Genomic DNA, 16,252 nt, shown 5'->3' with positions numbered 1-16,252 from the left:
AAGCGTGAATAATTCATGCAGACTAGGACGGGACTCGAATATCTATAGCCTCTACGGGTTCGGTGTGGACTCAGGGATGGCTTGGTTGCTCAACTGGTGGGCGCTGCACCGGTGTCACGGAGTTCACCTTACGCTGCATCTCCCTGTACTCCTGTCTACTCTCTTCAGTCCTCTCAGTGTCCCACTTCTTCGTAGCTAACCCCTTTCTCTGTATATACGCCTGCACTTCCTCATTCCAACACCAAGTCTGCTTATCTAGATCTGTGTACTTTCCTTCCAGATGCACAACAAGTACTCTTCTACCTGTCTCCCTGATCATATTAGCTATAGTTGTCCAGTCATCTGAAGGCACCTCGTGTCCACCCAGGGCCTGTCTCAACTCCTCCCTGGAGACCACATAGCAGTCTTTCTAATTTCAGCTTCCACCAGTTTGTTCTACGCTCTGTCTTTGTCCTCTTCACCTTCCTTACCACCAGAGTCACACTACACACCACTGTCCTATGCTGTCTGGTTATACTCTCACCTACTACTACTTTGCAGTCACGGATATCCTTCAGCATATAGCCCACCTGTGTGCTCTTACCTCCCCTCTTATAAGACAGCCTACAACTATTTCCATCATTTTTGCAAAGTCTACCATCTGTCCCTCTGCGTTCTTATCCTGGATACCAAATCTGTCCATCACCTCCTCATCACCCCTGTTGCCTGCCCCAACATGTCCATTGAAATCTGCACTCTCTCACTTCTGGGGAAACTCTGTATCACTTCATCTAACTCACCTTGGCATTTCTCCTTTTCTTCTAACTTGGATAGGCCCAGTTATTATTGAAAATGTTAAAGTTATAGAAAGCGTTTGTTTTGTTCAAGAAGTAGAAAGGAATGTTAGTGGATTATTGGAAACATTTGGTCAATGACAAGTATTGATCAAGAAGTTACAGACCTTAAGATTGTTAAATTAATGTAGCATTTATTTAGGCAAGGTTTTTACAAGGTTCTATTCTATGAGAGCGTCTTTGTAGCAGTGGATAAGAGCACTTGAAATGTTATTTGGTCCGGTCCGATTGAGGAAATTTATTTTGAAAGTACACAGGATGCCGACTAATTTGGACATGTGATTAGTAGGCATTGAAGTTGATTGTGAAAACTTAACTTACTGTCTTGTAAATGATGTAAATACATTAATGCCAGGAAACCACTTCGGGCCAGTTTGCAACTTCGTCCAACAGTGCAGATTTTCATTATTATGTAAATGATGCACAACCGTACAACTTAAGGACGTTCGCGCCCAAAACGTTCCCACGTACAGATTATTCTTAAACTTGCCACGCAGAAAGGTAATGATCTACTTTTGCCAAAAAGGCAAAAAAAATGAGAGGTCACCGTGCTCGTTTTCGAGATCACGAGGTGCACTTTTAGAAGATTGCGTTATTTTAACTGTCAGCAATAAAAAAGCTACATTAGTGAAATTTAGATCAGGTAAACGTCCTCAATTCAACATAACTAATATAACTAAACAAACTTTTGCAGCTGATGTCTTTTTCTGAGGAGAAATAGACCTTAAAAAACGGTACATACTAGTCTAAGAAAGAAAACTTCGATCGCACGAGAGCATAAAAGGCGAAATATTTGTGACTTCTTACGCACAGATTTTTTTTTGTTGTTTTTTGTAAAGTGGACAAAATCAGGAAAGGAAGTGTTCTACGGAAAGAAAAATGCGGGTCACCGAGCATTCAAGAGAGTAAAATCGCTGCAATTGTCTATTCGCACTGTCACGCCATTGCGTGACAAACGAGAAGACGAGTAGACCTGGGTCCATAGCTATCCCATGATTCCACTTGCTTTCACGCTCCATTCTTGTGGTAAATGTTTGCGCCTTTAGCATCGTGTTTACCTTCGTGGTCTGCGATGCATGACGTGTGCGTGACATGCGCGAAAAAATGCGCAGTAGCAATGGGCGCGAACGTCCTTAATTCTCATTTGACATAAGCGTCAGAATTGTTGGCGTGAACTGGGAAAGCATAAGAATGTCAAGAATAACAAAATTGATTATGTTCAATATTCTTCAGCTTTAATTTGCTCTCCTAGAAGTTCGTACTTACGGTCACTTGTGTAAAGTGTAGCCCTAACTCAACAAATCAAACAAAAAAAAATCCAACACCCTGTACAAATTCATGCAATCGATTTTTTGAAATTGTATTTTAATTTTGCTTTTTTTGTGCAATTCTTAATTGGCAACTGGTGTGATTTGAATTTTAGGAGCTCAAACTATTCTAGAGTAAAGGTGTGTTGTTTTTAGTATTTGTAAATAAACTTCGGTTTATACACAAACCAAAGCAAATAAATCAAGTGGCCGATCTCCATTCAGTATTCCAAAGAAATCTCACCTTAATATCCTAACATTCCTCGAGAAGGTTTAGAAGCCAACTTTGATTATTTCAAGTCGTTGTCAAGACGACAACCGCAAAGAAATGAATCAAAATGTAAAACGCACGTGCAGGGCGTGCAAAACTATTGTTTTTGCTAATTAAACCTATTGTCTTGTGGCGTACTCGAAGCCGTGGTCGTCGTCTTGCTAGGGAATTAGGGAGCTTACGAAACCACGACGCCGACGGCAACGACGACGCTACAAAACAATAGGTTTATTGAGCAAAAACAATGGCTCTGCACGCTCTGCACGTGCGTTTTACGTTTTGGTGCATTTCTTTGCCGTCATCTCCTAAATGACGACGTGAAATGACTAAATTCAAGGATCTGTGGAGGACGTTAGCACATGACGATGAATTTTCAGTTCTCTCTCTACGCTTCCAACCCACTCATACCAGTTTAATTCCTTGTCAGTTACTACACATTCTTAACGCGGAACGACATGAAATAGTTTCGTAGTGATATGAATAACGCGGATTTGTATTTTTAAATGAAGTCCTCGTAGCCGTCGTCGTCCTCGTTTCGTAAGCTCCCTACTTAAGAAACGACGACGGCTACGACTACGACAACGCCACAAAGCAATAATATCATTGGTTAAAAGAGCATAAATAATCGTGCTGCACGTGCAGCACGGATTTTAGCAAGTATCTTAGCGGTCCTCTGCATAACGACGACGTGAAATCACCAAATTTGAAGTTTTAACGACAACGTAAGCATGCAACAGAGAATCCTTCATTCTGTATTTAAACTTTGAAACCGCTCGTACTGATTTATTTTTAGGATCCTTTGCCCACATTGTACGACGCGAACTAGACTGAACAATCGCGAAAGACTTACGATAGAGCGAAGTTATATTTTGAGGTGCTGGTTTCGTCGTCCGTCGCCGTCGTAGATTTTAAATTCCCTGCTATTTCAAAGATGACATCTTATCGGTCAGTTAGCTGTGAAAGTAGACCGTGTAGTCATGGGAACAATAATAAAAAACTTCACAGCATGAAGTACTTTAACGTGCTCATATGTACAAAGTGATGGCGAGAAATAGTGAAAAGCATTCGACAGGGCCAAGTTATATTTGAGGCGATACATTTGTGTTGACATTGTCACCAGAGAGATTAAGTAACACGCTAGAAACTCGGACCAGTTTCAACAGACTTCATTTTATTATACAAGGATCGCCTCTTTCAACACTTTTTCACGGAAAGGCAATTTTTGTGGTACATTTGAAACACTAATTATTATTAATGTGACGCAATAGATCACCATAGCAACAGTTTCAATGACTGTCAGAAGTAATGACCCGATTGCAAAGATTGGTTTAAAAACCTCGCGCCTATAGGCCTTTTTCGATATATTAAAATCCAGCTTGATAGTGAGGCAGTGAGGGCAAAGACAATGGAAAGTGGATGATATGTAAATATTCTTCACAGTCATTCCAACGTTTTTTTGTTGTATCTGTCCTCACTGCCTCACTATCAAGCTGAATATTAGATATTTTGAAAATGGCCTATTTATTGACCAATGAAAACAAAACCAATCGCGGCTTGCACGCGCGATTTTTCCCCTCGCTTTGAGCAAGTTACAAGGAATTGCTGCTACCAATTTGGATTGGTAGCAGCATTGATTTACGACACTCAATTGAAAACCGCTCTATATAGCTATCTTGAATGGGAACAATTAGTATATGAAAAAACGAACACGGAGATACTCACTCTTAATTGCCGAAACTGATCATAAGGCTTCGATGAAACTCTTCGCAAAGTTTAAAAAACTCCCCGGTAAGGTGGATTCAGAGCTACCTTAACTATTCCAATTGCGAAGATGGCTGGGAATCTGCTCTAGGGAAATTCTTAAAATATGCAAAAAGTTTGAATTTAGCCTGGTTACTTTCCAGCGAAAAATATGGGGGTCACAGTTTGCTTTTCAGATAAAAGCGTATAAAGACAAAATATATGGTGCTTTTAATAAATCGCCTGTTGCTGTGGTAACCTGTTACATCATTCTTTTGAGTTCATTTTGTTAGCAACAATTGCTGTTTTATATATGAAGCCATAACATAGCTGCTTGGTGATACGGTGTTAATTGTGGAGTCACACCTTCTAATAACACAGTTTTTTAAAGTGTTGAAACTGGTTTGAGTCTTCTTAAATGAAGCAATTTTCTTTCTTCTGGTTTCTTTACGAGCTTCCTCGCCACTAAATGTCTTTAATAGCATATTATAATATTGTCATTGATAATACTGAGAATTAATTCCGGCAAAAAAAAATAACAAACTGAACAAACTGAACCGTTTTCCATTAAAGCGATGCTAAACCTCTCTATTGTCGTTTGCATATTTCCCTGAAATCAATAATTTACAGATTCGATTTGATCAGTAGGATTAAGGGAAGGGATTCACTCGTAAGGAATAAAAGAAATACAAAGGCGTTATTTAGCGAAATATTCAGTGCCTTGCATGATATCATATTGATTATCCAACCGCGGGTAAATATTCATAAATGATCTATGTTTAGCGTTGAAGGCTTTTGTGGGACCAGTCTATATCCAATCTCTATTTCAAGAACGATTTACTTTTTGGTCAAGTTATCTGCAGTTGTAATGTTTTGAGTTCCCTTGCCGACATTTTAATTTAATTAAGAGCCTCTTTGCGCGTGAAAGAGGAAATTAATGAACCAATCATTCTATTAAAACAGGAAAAGCCTAAAAGTGCACAAAATTTGCATACGGTAACATTAACTTGTTTATTTAAACTTTATTCCGTACTCTAATAACGATGCTATGAAAAGCAATATTTACAATGGCTTGGTTTTTTCCTTTACTGTTTTTTTCGACGTACAAATTATCGTACGGCAATGTCTCATTCAAATTTAGTTATATTTAGTAAAAGCGCCCGGTAACATACTTAATTTCCTTGACTTTCTGTTGACAAAGAAAATATTCTATGAGGCATGGGTGTAGTCCTCTCTTGACCGAATAATGAGAAAGGAATTTTGTTCCAATTTGTTTCAAGAGTTAAGCTTTCATCGCTTCTTGAAAATGCATGGAATCATCTTTTTAAAGTGTTTAAAAACATGCAAACAAACTAAGCCAATGTCGCAACTGAGATGTGTCGTTTTGAAAGTATTTCAGTCTTCACGATTATACAAAACTAAGACCGGCGGTTACCCGATATTTTCAGTACGACTTTTCAGTGGAATTCAAGTGAAATGATATTGACACAGTTTCCTTATCAAATACTGTTACCAAGTGAAGTACAGGCGATGGGAAAATGCCGAAGTTTTTGTTAGTACATTTTTGCCGCAGAAAACTGCACAATAAATTTGACGGTCGATTGTCACACCAGCTTTATCGTTTTGTCGAGAAACAGACTTGCTAAGATCCTTATTCCCAGCTTGAAAATCTCTGATAATCAAGATCGCGTGAGACCTGATTATAAAAATTCAAATGATGCATTCGTTGTTGCATGAACACTTGTAAATGACTGAATAATATTTACATATATTGCACTGCGTTCATACATTAAAATGTCCACCACAGCGACAATCAGCGATTTCCTCTGTAGCCTGACAAGCAAGTTGACTTGTTATTACTGTAAGGGGTACTTGAGCAGTCCTAAGACCTTACCATGTCTACACAGTTTCTGCAGGGGCTGTCTGAGGCGGCTGCTCATGGAAAACCTTGGACCAGAACAAGCCATTTGCCCGTTCTGCAAAGCTACTATCGAACTACCTCCAAGTAAAAGTATCGAAAACCTACCTTCGCCACTATACCTAAAGAAGTTGCAGGAAATGATCAGGATAAGGAGTAACAGACCTGAGTTAGCCCGCTTCAGTTGCGAGGGAAGATTTTTGGCCGAGGCTTACTGCTTCGATTGCAGGTGTCTTGTTTGTGTTAATTGTGTCGAGATACACACGAGGATTAAAGTAATGCAATGCATCATTGTTTGGAGTGGGAAAATTTCTCGGCGAAAGATCTCCCGACGTTCCTTCAAGTTCCTACATCCTGTGACCACGAAGGACACAAGATGGAGACCCTGGAATTGCCCTGCAATGACTGTGAGAGGCAAGTCTGCGAGAAATGCGCTAATCTCTCGCACAAGGAGCACAGCCTTATCGAGATCAACAAAGGAAGCAAGGACAGCAAGAAACGTATTTTGCACATCATGGATTGATTGCATGATCAGATATCGTCATGTCGTGCTGAAATCAAGAGAGTTGATCAGAGTTACAAGACAGTTGAGCGAAGAATTATTACTGCACGCCAAGAGGTGATGAAAAAAATCGAAGGTTTAATATCTTTTCTCAGAAAGCACGGAGACAAAATGCTTGCTGAATTGGACGGTATTTACAAAGATCAACAAGTTTCTATAATTAAACAACGAAAAGAGCTTGAGCTTCACTTAGGTCAAATGCAGAAAACCCATGAATACGCTAAAGACGTCTTAGAAAGGGACATCGAGGGAGAGATTTTGGACATGGAGGGACCTGTCAGCAGACGCTTTCAACAATTTATTTCCACTAAGCCCAAAAAGGTGCCGAAATCACAAAAAAGCATTAACGTGGATTACATTCCCGATCCAAATATTCTGCGAGTTCTTCAACAATCGGATATCGGGAGAATCTCCGTGAGTCACACAGATCCAGCTTATTCGACAGCCGAAGGCGAGGGAATGACTCAATATCTTACCGGAATCGGAGAGCGAATCGAATTCCTGATTTAAAAGAAAGATTCCGATGAGAATCCGCGTTATTCCGAGAACGATCGTGTTACGGTTCGTATCCAGTCAAAACAAGGCACATTCATACCGACGAGAATCGAAGACAAGAAAGACGGAACTTACGTGGTGAGTTACACTCCGCTTAAAACGGGTATTTACCAGATCGACGCCAGAGTTCGGAGAGAACCGATAAAAGAAAGTTCATTTAATGTTCACGTGACTACAAGAACAGAGTACCTAAGTGCCAGCCGCCTGAGTCTTGAAAACTCCTTCAAATGCCAAGACTACAAACCACTCATTTCGATCTGCCAAACTCCTGGCCAAGACAGACCACATCTCAAAAGACCTTGTGGTATCGCTGTCAACTCTTCTGATGAGGTGGCCGTAGCCGACTCATGGAATCGTCGAATTTTGCTCTTTAAATCAACGGGGCAACTACATCACACAGTTTCAGGGCACCCATGACATCACGAACCCAGTCGGTGTCGATTTTGACACTGAGGAAAACATTGTGGTGTCTGACAGCGACAACCAGTTGATTCACGTGATTGATCGTTGTGGCGTTACTATAATGACGTTTGGTAGCGATGTGCTGGATTGTCCTTGGGGATTTTGTGTGACGCCCGAAGGAAAAATTGTTGTCTGTGATTGGGGAAGCGCTTCTGTCAAGGAATTCTCCCAACATGGAAAGCTAATCAAAGAGTTCAGTAGTCATTACACAGCCAAACCATATTATGTTACACACCACAATGACAAATACTTCATCACATTCGATACTCATTGCGTGGAAGTATTAAGCACCGATGGTGAATTTCTATACTCGATTGGTGAAAAAGGATCCTTTGAAGGAGAGTTAAGAGACCCAAGAGGGATGACTATTGACAGCAAAAAAATCTTGCTGTGTGCGACAGTGGAAATCATCGGCTATTCGTGTTTACGACGGATGGACGAGTTTTCGTTGTCGGAACTCCCGGAAAGGCGCTAGGCCAGTTTGATAAGCCACAAGACGTGACTGTGACCTCGGATGGCAAATTATTCGTAACGGATTACAGTAATAACCAGTTGCAAGTCCTTCAAAATAATACCATTGCCAGTGCGCAGCCCTTAAAACTCTCTGAGTAATAGGAAGGTTACCCATACAGCCGTTTAGAAAAATTTCTGCTACTTCATATAAGGAAATCTTTGCTGACGTCATTGTTTACGTTTAGTTTTCTCACAAAAGGAATCATGCTCTTAATACTTGTTAAACTAGGGTAAATCTCCAATTTTACCTTTCAGTTTTCAGTGATAACGAACCAGGTATTAACCATGAGCTAATGATTCCATGACCATGAGCTAATGATTCCATGCATTCTTTGTTAAATTTTGGGATTTTCAAAGCATCATTGCTCAAAGATTATCTGGTATATCGAGGGTTTGGCGCGTAAGGCGGGTTCCTTTATGTTTTTAATGTTGTTTAGTGTTTAATTACTCATGGTGCACATAGACATTAGCAGAATTCGCCCCAAAAAGCATGCGCATGGTCAATGTAAACCTGGTTTTGATCACACCATTGGTCAATTTCAACCAATCTCTTGAGACTGAGGTGACAATGGTGCAATGTGCAAATGCTGCTGGATGAACAACATGGCGCCCATGAAAAACCACACTGCACCATAATGGCTCCTTTTATTTGTTTGCTTACGTTTCATCCTTTTCGATGGTTACACATTAAAAGAAAAAAAGATGCCTTGTAGCTTTTTTTGTTCCCTTATGCCTTAGCAAACATACAACAAAAGCCACTTTCCCGTCCACCCCGCCACGTTCTCTCTTTCACTCCCAGGAAAAAAAAGGTAAAATCTCTGCTTAATTAAGAGCCAGAAGGCCCATCAGGCCGGCTCTTATCTCTGGTTTCCGTAGCATGAAGCGAATAGGAGTATTTGTCAGTCCCCCTGGATGGGACGCTAGTCCATCGCAGGGTTACCCCCAACATTTTCGCCGTTACCCATTTATACACCTGGGTGGAGAGAGGCACCGTGAGAGTAAAGTGTCTTGCCCAAGAACACAACACAATGTCCCCGGCCAGGACCCGAACCCGGACCACTCGATCCGGAGTCGAGCACTCTAACTATGAGGCCACTGCGCCTCCCACTTCACTCCCATGATGTGAATGTTAATTCTCCTTACTGACTGCGGTACATGACTTTTTATTTAGTTATGGGAATTTGATGATATATCTAGAAAAAATCCCAGCTGGTGATAAATTTCTTCCTTCTCGTCACCAGTTTGCTTGACCTTGTATTGAGCTTGTAAGGAGAAAATTTCTATCAATCACTCTTGGGAGTGAACAGGGTTACTAAGTCAGGTGCAGCAACGATTGCTCACGTTGTTTCGCAGTTCCTTGCCTTCGTCTTCAAAACACTCTAGTGAAATGGCCAAATTTTAGGTTATGTACAAGCAGTGACGGTAATGTTTCATTTTTCTTTCATAAGAACAACGCCTTTTACGCCAACTTAAATAGAAAACAGTTGGCAAACTCTTTACACGCGAAACGAAATGCAAAAATATCATAATGTTAAAAGATTTGCCGGTGACATTCTTGATCGCGCCAACGTGGTAATGGTCTCCACTAAGGAATTAGAGACCTTAAGATCTACGACGGCGACGTCAAACGTCACCTCGAACTATCACTTTGCTTTATCATAATTCTTCCGCGGTTATTCTATCTCGTTCACTTCTTACAATTTGGGCGAACTATCGTAAAAATAATTTGATACGAGTAGTTACAAAGTGAAAATAGAAAATGAAAGTTCCGATTTTTGCATGCTCACGTTGTCGTCACAGCCTCAAATTTTGTAATTTCACGTCGTCCTTATGCAGAGTACCGCAAGAATCCGTCCTAAAATCCGTTCTGTACGTGCAGCACGATTATTTATGCTCTTTTAACCGATGAAATCATTGTTTTGCCGTGTTGTTGTTTGCCGTCGCCGTCGAAAAATCTTAAGCTCCCTCGAACGATGACGACGACGGCATCCAAAAATGTTCATATTCAACGGACCAGAACCAAACATCTTCCACGCTCTTCACGAGCATACATTAATTGTCGTGGCCGCCCAATGCAAGAGCAATAAAAAACATAGGCTATTCACCACAAAGGATTGCCTTAAGGCCATGTTACACGAGGCAATTTTTCTTGCTACTCGCAACGCAACGATGACGAATAAAAAACCTTTCAAGTTGCAGAGGCAGTATGTTACACGTTGGCAACTTCTTTCGCAACTTGCAACGCGTACAATAACAAACAATATGGCGGACGCGCTAAGTCGCCGAAAGATGAGCTCTGATTGGCCCATTTTGAAAAAAATTGCGTTGCGAGTTGCAGAGGGGATGTCACACGCAAGCAACTTGTCTCGCAACGTTGCGAAAAGTAGAGGGTCGTTCTACTTTTATCGCAACTCGCAACGCAACAATTGCAGTTGCAAAATGGGGTGTTACACATGAATTTTTTCTCGCAACTTGCAACGCAACGTTTGTTGCGATGCGAGTTGCAAGAAAAATTGCGTCGTGTCACGTGGCCTTTAGATCTGCTAGTAGTGGTTAAATTCAAGCCTTGACTACCAGGAATTTAGAGAACAATGCAATAGGTTTAATAAGCACTAACAATGGCTCTCCTAGCTATACATGTGTTTTCACATTTTGGTTAATTTCTTTGCCGTTCTCTTCCACGTGATATAAGCAAATTTGTCATTGAGTGGAGGACGTGAACACCCGACAATGTATAATTTTTCTTTAGATTTCCACAACGTTCGTAGTACGCCTATCCTTGGATTGTTCAATGATCCACATTTTACACCCGAGACAAGTTTAAATCAATTCGAAATGATTACAATGGACCTTGCGTTTTCTTTTCAGATGACCTTCCTGTACCCGTTCGTTTTTAAGTTCTCTTATTACTCCCAGTATTGTAGCAGCTCTCTTAACCTGCTATTGTTTGGTATTGTAAGCAGCTTCTAATATTGTTTTAAGTCTAAGTCATTGTTTTAATTGTAAAGTCTTTTGTTTTTGGGTTAGGGTAGCCAGCCAATAAGATTATATGTTACAAGAGCTGCTATATCACCTATTACCTCTCTAGGTGTTCAACTAAACTATCTGCGCTCGCTGGCTATTCGTTTGATGAAAAGGTCCCAATGCTGATATCTTTGCTAAAATGTTGGTGGGCAGGTTGCAAATAAACCGCAGCCATCTGGGATGTCCAAGATTTGCCGCAGTCGGATTCTGTTCTCTTGCGTCTTCAGCTTTTACCAACTTTTGGTCTGCATTCGGAAAGATATCGCTTCGGCACATGGGACATGTTCGGCTAAAGGAAATATAGAAGAAAAGCCCTTACTGCAAAGGTAGAAGTATTGTAATTGGTTTTATTACGATATTGACCCCACCTCCTTTACTACAACTTAGAATTCTGACTTATTCCCCAGTTTTCAGCCTCTTATAATGCATTTCTAGTCTTCCCATTGGTTTACTGAATCTCGGTTATCCTGAATCTGTCCGACGAAGGCGTACCTTACTAGGGGGTCCCCCTAGAAGAATACATTTTAAAATTTAGGTCCTTAGAAACATGATTTGCAGCGTGCACGTGTTGAATGCTTAACATCAATGGAAAGTAAGGAAATTCTCACTTCGTTTTTAAGACCCCAAATCATTTAATTCTTTCAGTCAAGAAATTCAGAATGCTTCTAGTATTCCTGTGTTTCTTTGTAAACTGAAATCAGTCATTTCTTCTCTGGTATAAATATATATATATATATCTATTGCGCACGCTCACTAGCTCGCTAGATTGGGCACTCTGGCATGGCTTGGATGTACTACATGTGTGGAACATCTGGGGTGGGTTTATAGCTTAACCTCCATCCTAGACATCAGCACTGTACTGATGAGACCCAGAAGGCCTAAACAGTACTGTCTGCAGTTATATATATATATATATATATATTATATAATAACCCCAGTAATTCACGGATTTTGATTGGTTCTTGCCTATGATCTATTAGAGGACAGACGCACGATTGACGTCACCATCAGCTTTTATGCGCATAAAGTTTAATTCTTTATTATATAAAACGAATAGATTCCATGTTGCCGTGGGTCTGTTCAGTAATAGATCACAGAAGACGTCAAAATGTGGTAAGAACATCAGTGACACACTCGGCTATCGCCTCGTGTGCCACTTTTTTGTTCTTAGCACATTTTGATGTCATCTGTGATCTATTACTGAACAGACCCACGGCAACATGGAATCTATTTGTTGAATATATATATATTTTACTTCTTTGTAGAAAATAGCCCTTGACATAAGCTTTAAAGTTTCTCTGGGCTCCCTGTTTTGAACCATTTACAATAATCGATAATCACGTAATGCTTCATGTTTTTATTCGCCATCGCATTTTAAAGATGGGCAGACACGAGGGTTCATGTTGCAGGGACATGTTGCAGCCCCAAAAAAACTTGTGTAGTGCACACCGAGGCAACATGTAGCAGGGACGTGTAGCCGGGACATTTAGCAGGCACAAAATCACAGCATGTGCACACACTTGAAGGTGTTGCGGGTACACGTCCCAGGGATATGTTGCAGCGACATGTCCCCTCGTATGAACTGATACTTTTATACTTGTGCAACACCTGTTTGGGGGTGATTTTGTCCTCGCGACGTGTCCCATGAAGTTCAACTTGACACGTCGCTGCAACATATCCCTGAAACTGTACCCGCAACATTTTCATGAGTGTGCAAATGTTGTGACTTTGTCCCTGGTACATGCCCCCGCTACACGGCCCTACCCTAATGCATGTCGCCCCAGTGTGTACTACACACCTTCTTGTCGCTGGAACATGTCGCTTCAACATGTGCCTGCAACATGACCCCTCGTGTCTGCTCACCTTTAAGAAATCACGCTCATGTTCTCTCAAAAATGGGATTAGCATTCTTTAAGGTTGTAGTTCGGCAAATCTCTAGTCTAAAGCGACATAATCTACGGCCTCTCCATAGTGACTACCAATTAAAGCCAAGCCAGAGGGTCTTTCCCTTTTCAGTCATATTTGAACACTCGTCAGTTGAATTTGTTGGAATCGTGCATTCAGAGAATGGATTCATCGGGAAGATGTCAACATCACAAGTCTGTCGAGTAAGTAGCAGTCTGATTGAACGGTTAATTAGCTGCTGCTTCGAGTCTTCCTTTTTTTAAAGTGACTTTAACATTGATCGCCTTGCGAAAAGTAGTTTTCTTTCGCGTTTTCTGGCAGTAGAAACGATATGCAACTCGCGGATGAGCTAAGCAACAAAGAGGGGTCTAGAATGTATTTTAAACTAAAAAGGTACAATATTTAAAATCAGAAAATATTCTCTTCTATTTATGTTATTCTTACCATCGTTATACCATTTTCATTTTTTTTCTTCCAAAAGACAACTTGTACTTTTTGTTTGGGATATTTGTCCACTTAAGATCAGGGGTGGATCTAGGGGGAAGGTGCAGGGGGTGCGCTTTTACAACATCGGGCGTGTTGAATTTTCCAAGGGAGATTGGCTTTTTACAACATTCCACGGGCGTGCTGAATCTGCCAAGGGAGGTGCTCTATAAATAAATGCACTCGGGGAAGGGTTGACTCCTAGGCCAAATGTGGGAGATAGAGGCTCCCCTATGATAATGTCCCCACCATTCCGCGACTGCGCGTATTTTTGGCTGTGGCCAGAGTCCGTGTAACGTTCTTGGTGCTGACTTTAAAAAAAGCGTACTCGAGGGACGAGAATGTGATGTACGGTGTCACAGCTACTTGTTGCACGGGAAGAAAACGGTACTGAGGTTAAATCAATGCGCCCAGAATAATTTTCAGAAAAGGACATATTCACCTTCCAAAACGAAGAAGATTTTCAAAGCATTCTCTGTGAATCATGTGAAAGCAGGGCAAGATGACAGCTCCTTTAAACACCTCCTGAAAAGACAGAGAAAATTGTATAATAACTTTAGGTATAATTTTCAGCGGTGAATATAAGAATTCGGTGTTATATTCACCGCCACACCGGGTTGGTGTTAGCGTGTGTCACCCTGCTTTTTATTTTGTTTTTCACATGGATCAGTGATATGACGTCTAGATGCAAAGCTTACCTCATAGCAAATGGCACAAGGATCGTGACCTCGACCAGTGAAGCATTTGTGGTTTCCCTTTAAAGAAGTCGCCATGCAAACGTTACACTCATCACAATGGAAGTGGTCTGCCTTGTTTCCTCTTTTTCAAGGAGAGAAATATACAAATCACACATTTTTGCAATCCTCCAATTCGATGAAAAAATGCCAATGTTTTTTACTAGATTGAATTGGACGTACTTCTCATGACTCTTATGATAATGGGGACGCAGAGTGTAGTGGATATCACTCACTCAGCTTTCCATCCATTTGTAATCAATAAAATTAGTTAATTACTGAGGACAAGTTGTGCGCAACGGGATAGGAGTGGTGTCTACCCTAACGGTACGTAATAAATGAGGTCCGACCTTGTGGCAAATTCATGGTCTGCAAAGAGCGCGATTCTTTTATTCAGAATCAAGGATAAGGAACTCCGAATGGTTACGAATCAGGAAGTCCGCGAAACAAAGATTCCTGCTCTTCTGCGCAGTCTCAGAAACTTGGAACGATACTTCCTGCCAAGGGTTACAAAAATGGACCTCGGCTCCGTCTGAACGAATTACAAAACCGGCAAGAAAGCGTTATCGACCGTACTCACATGACATCAAGGATCCAAAATGAAACCGTGAGCGGCCTAAAGCTAATTCTCCAGGAATTTAACTCTATTCTTTAACTTTTATTGGCTAAAGCCCGTGGTATCGAGAATATCGTACGGTTTGTGACCCTCGATCCAGTTTGTTTAAGCGCGGCCCTGGCAACTAGATTGGTGGTCTTTGCGTTTCCGCCGAAGTTTTACTAAGAATCTGTAATCATTTTCCCCTTTTGGTGCATAAATCACATGTTTTCAACTGGATTCAAACATGCCACCAATGTGGTCTGGGATTGTTTCCTAGATTTGACGTGTGGGATGAGTTCGACATCTCTCTACTCTGCTACGAAAGGTTTTTTCTCCTGGTATCCCGATTTTCTCCCATCCTCAGAAACCAATCAAACCACGTTCGTCGTTAAAATGTGTCACACTTTTATAACATACTTACCGACATATTCCACATTTGTCACAGTGATAAGCATCAACTTCTTTTTCGATGAGTAGCTTGCACTTATTGCAGAAATACTTAGCAAACACGTTGCCACAAGATTGACACTTGTCAGAAATCTGCAAGAGAAGTTTGAAAAATGAAGAAGAATGGCAAACAAACACCATTAACTCAACTCCTTTTGGTTGTTTGACAAATGCTGCAAAGCCAGTGACTGTTTCTTCAAGGATAACACATACATCTTGCAATTTTCCTTTGCAAACCTGCTTAGTTACTTAGGCTTAGTTACTTAGGCTAAAGACTCAAGAAGTCTCGGCGACCGTCGTTACACATCTCCCGTACGTAGTTGGCAATCTGTCGGGGGCGCCATACTGACTCAAATAACATAAGTCTACGCTGAGCCGTATACAATTGTCGATGTGCTTCCCTTGATCTGCCACTACTTCGTTAACTCATTTTGCGACTTAAGGTCCCAGAGTAGGCCTTCTCTTTCATGCTTATAAAACCGTTGTTCGAAGCATGGCTAATGATTCGTTTCCATTTTGGATCCAGCGGTGACCTTCAAGAGTAGGGGTGATATCCCAGAAGATGTCAGGAAAGCGATATATCTGTATTAAAGCCAACAGCCAGGGATCTTCATCCAATACCCTTACAATATTATGAGAGAGTTTGTCCTTATAATGTACCTCTAGAAGTTCCTTTTGTGTCAGCCGATTCAGTCACACAAGCAGCTGCAGCTAGCTTGCTTGCATGACTGAATTCGAATCGAGCAGATCAAACGACTCGCAAACTTACTTTAAATGTCAAAAATAGTCACAACTAGTCCAGACCTTTGGCCAGAATATTGATTGTAATCGAAATTGAGAAGTTATATTGAATTGCGCATATGAAATCAAGTTAGCTATGATCCTCGCAGTTATGAACAC

The 16,252-nt window shown here is 41.0% G+C and overlaps 1 protein-coding gene and 1 pseudogene across 1 annotated transcript in view; one reads left to right on the top strand and one right to left on the bottom strand.

Moving 5' to 3' along the window:
• The first annotated feature begins 5,687 nt into the window (after positions 1-5,687).
• LOC138045307 (E3 ubiquitin-protein ligase TRIM71-like) lies at positions 5,688-8,790 on the top strand (annotated as a pseudogene).
• Positions 8,791-10,741: 1,951 nt separating this feature from the next.
• LOC138045305 (uncharacterized) overlaps positions 10,742-16,252 on the bottom strand; it is a 13,185-nt gene continuing 7,674 nt past the window's right edge. The window contains exons 4-7 of the mRNA XM_068891745.1: positions 15,327-15,445; positions 14,272-14,392; positions 14,016-14,098; positions 10,742-11,474 (exon numbers count right to left, since the gene is read on the bottom strand). Of these exons, the coding sequence (XP_068747846.1) occupies positions 11,258-11,474; positions 14,016-14,098; positions 14,272-14,392; positions 15,327-15,445 (540 nt within the window). The 3' untranslated portion in view covers positions 10,742-11,257. The remainder of the gene's footprint in view (positions 11,475-14,015; positions 14,099-14,271; positions 14,393-15,326; positions 15,446-16,252) is intronic.

The sequence above is a fragment of the Montipora capricornis genome, chromosome 4, assembly GCF_036669925.1.
Source record: "Montipora capricornis isolate CH-2021 chromosome 4, ASM3666992v2, whole genome shotgun sequence".
Classification (NCBI taxonomy): domain Eukaryota; kingdom Metazoa; phylum Cnidaria; class Anthozoa; order Scleractinia; family Acroporidae; genus Montipora; species Montipora capricornis.
This window is presented reverse-complemented; position numbering and strand designations above follow the sequence as displayed.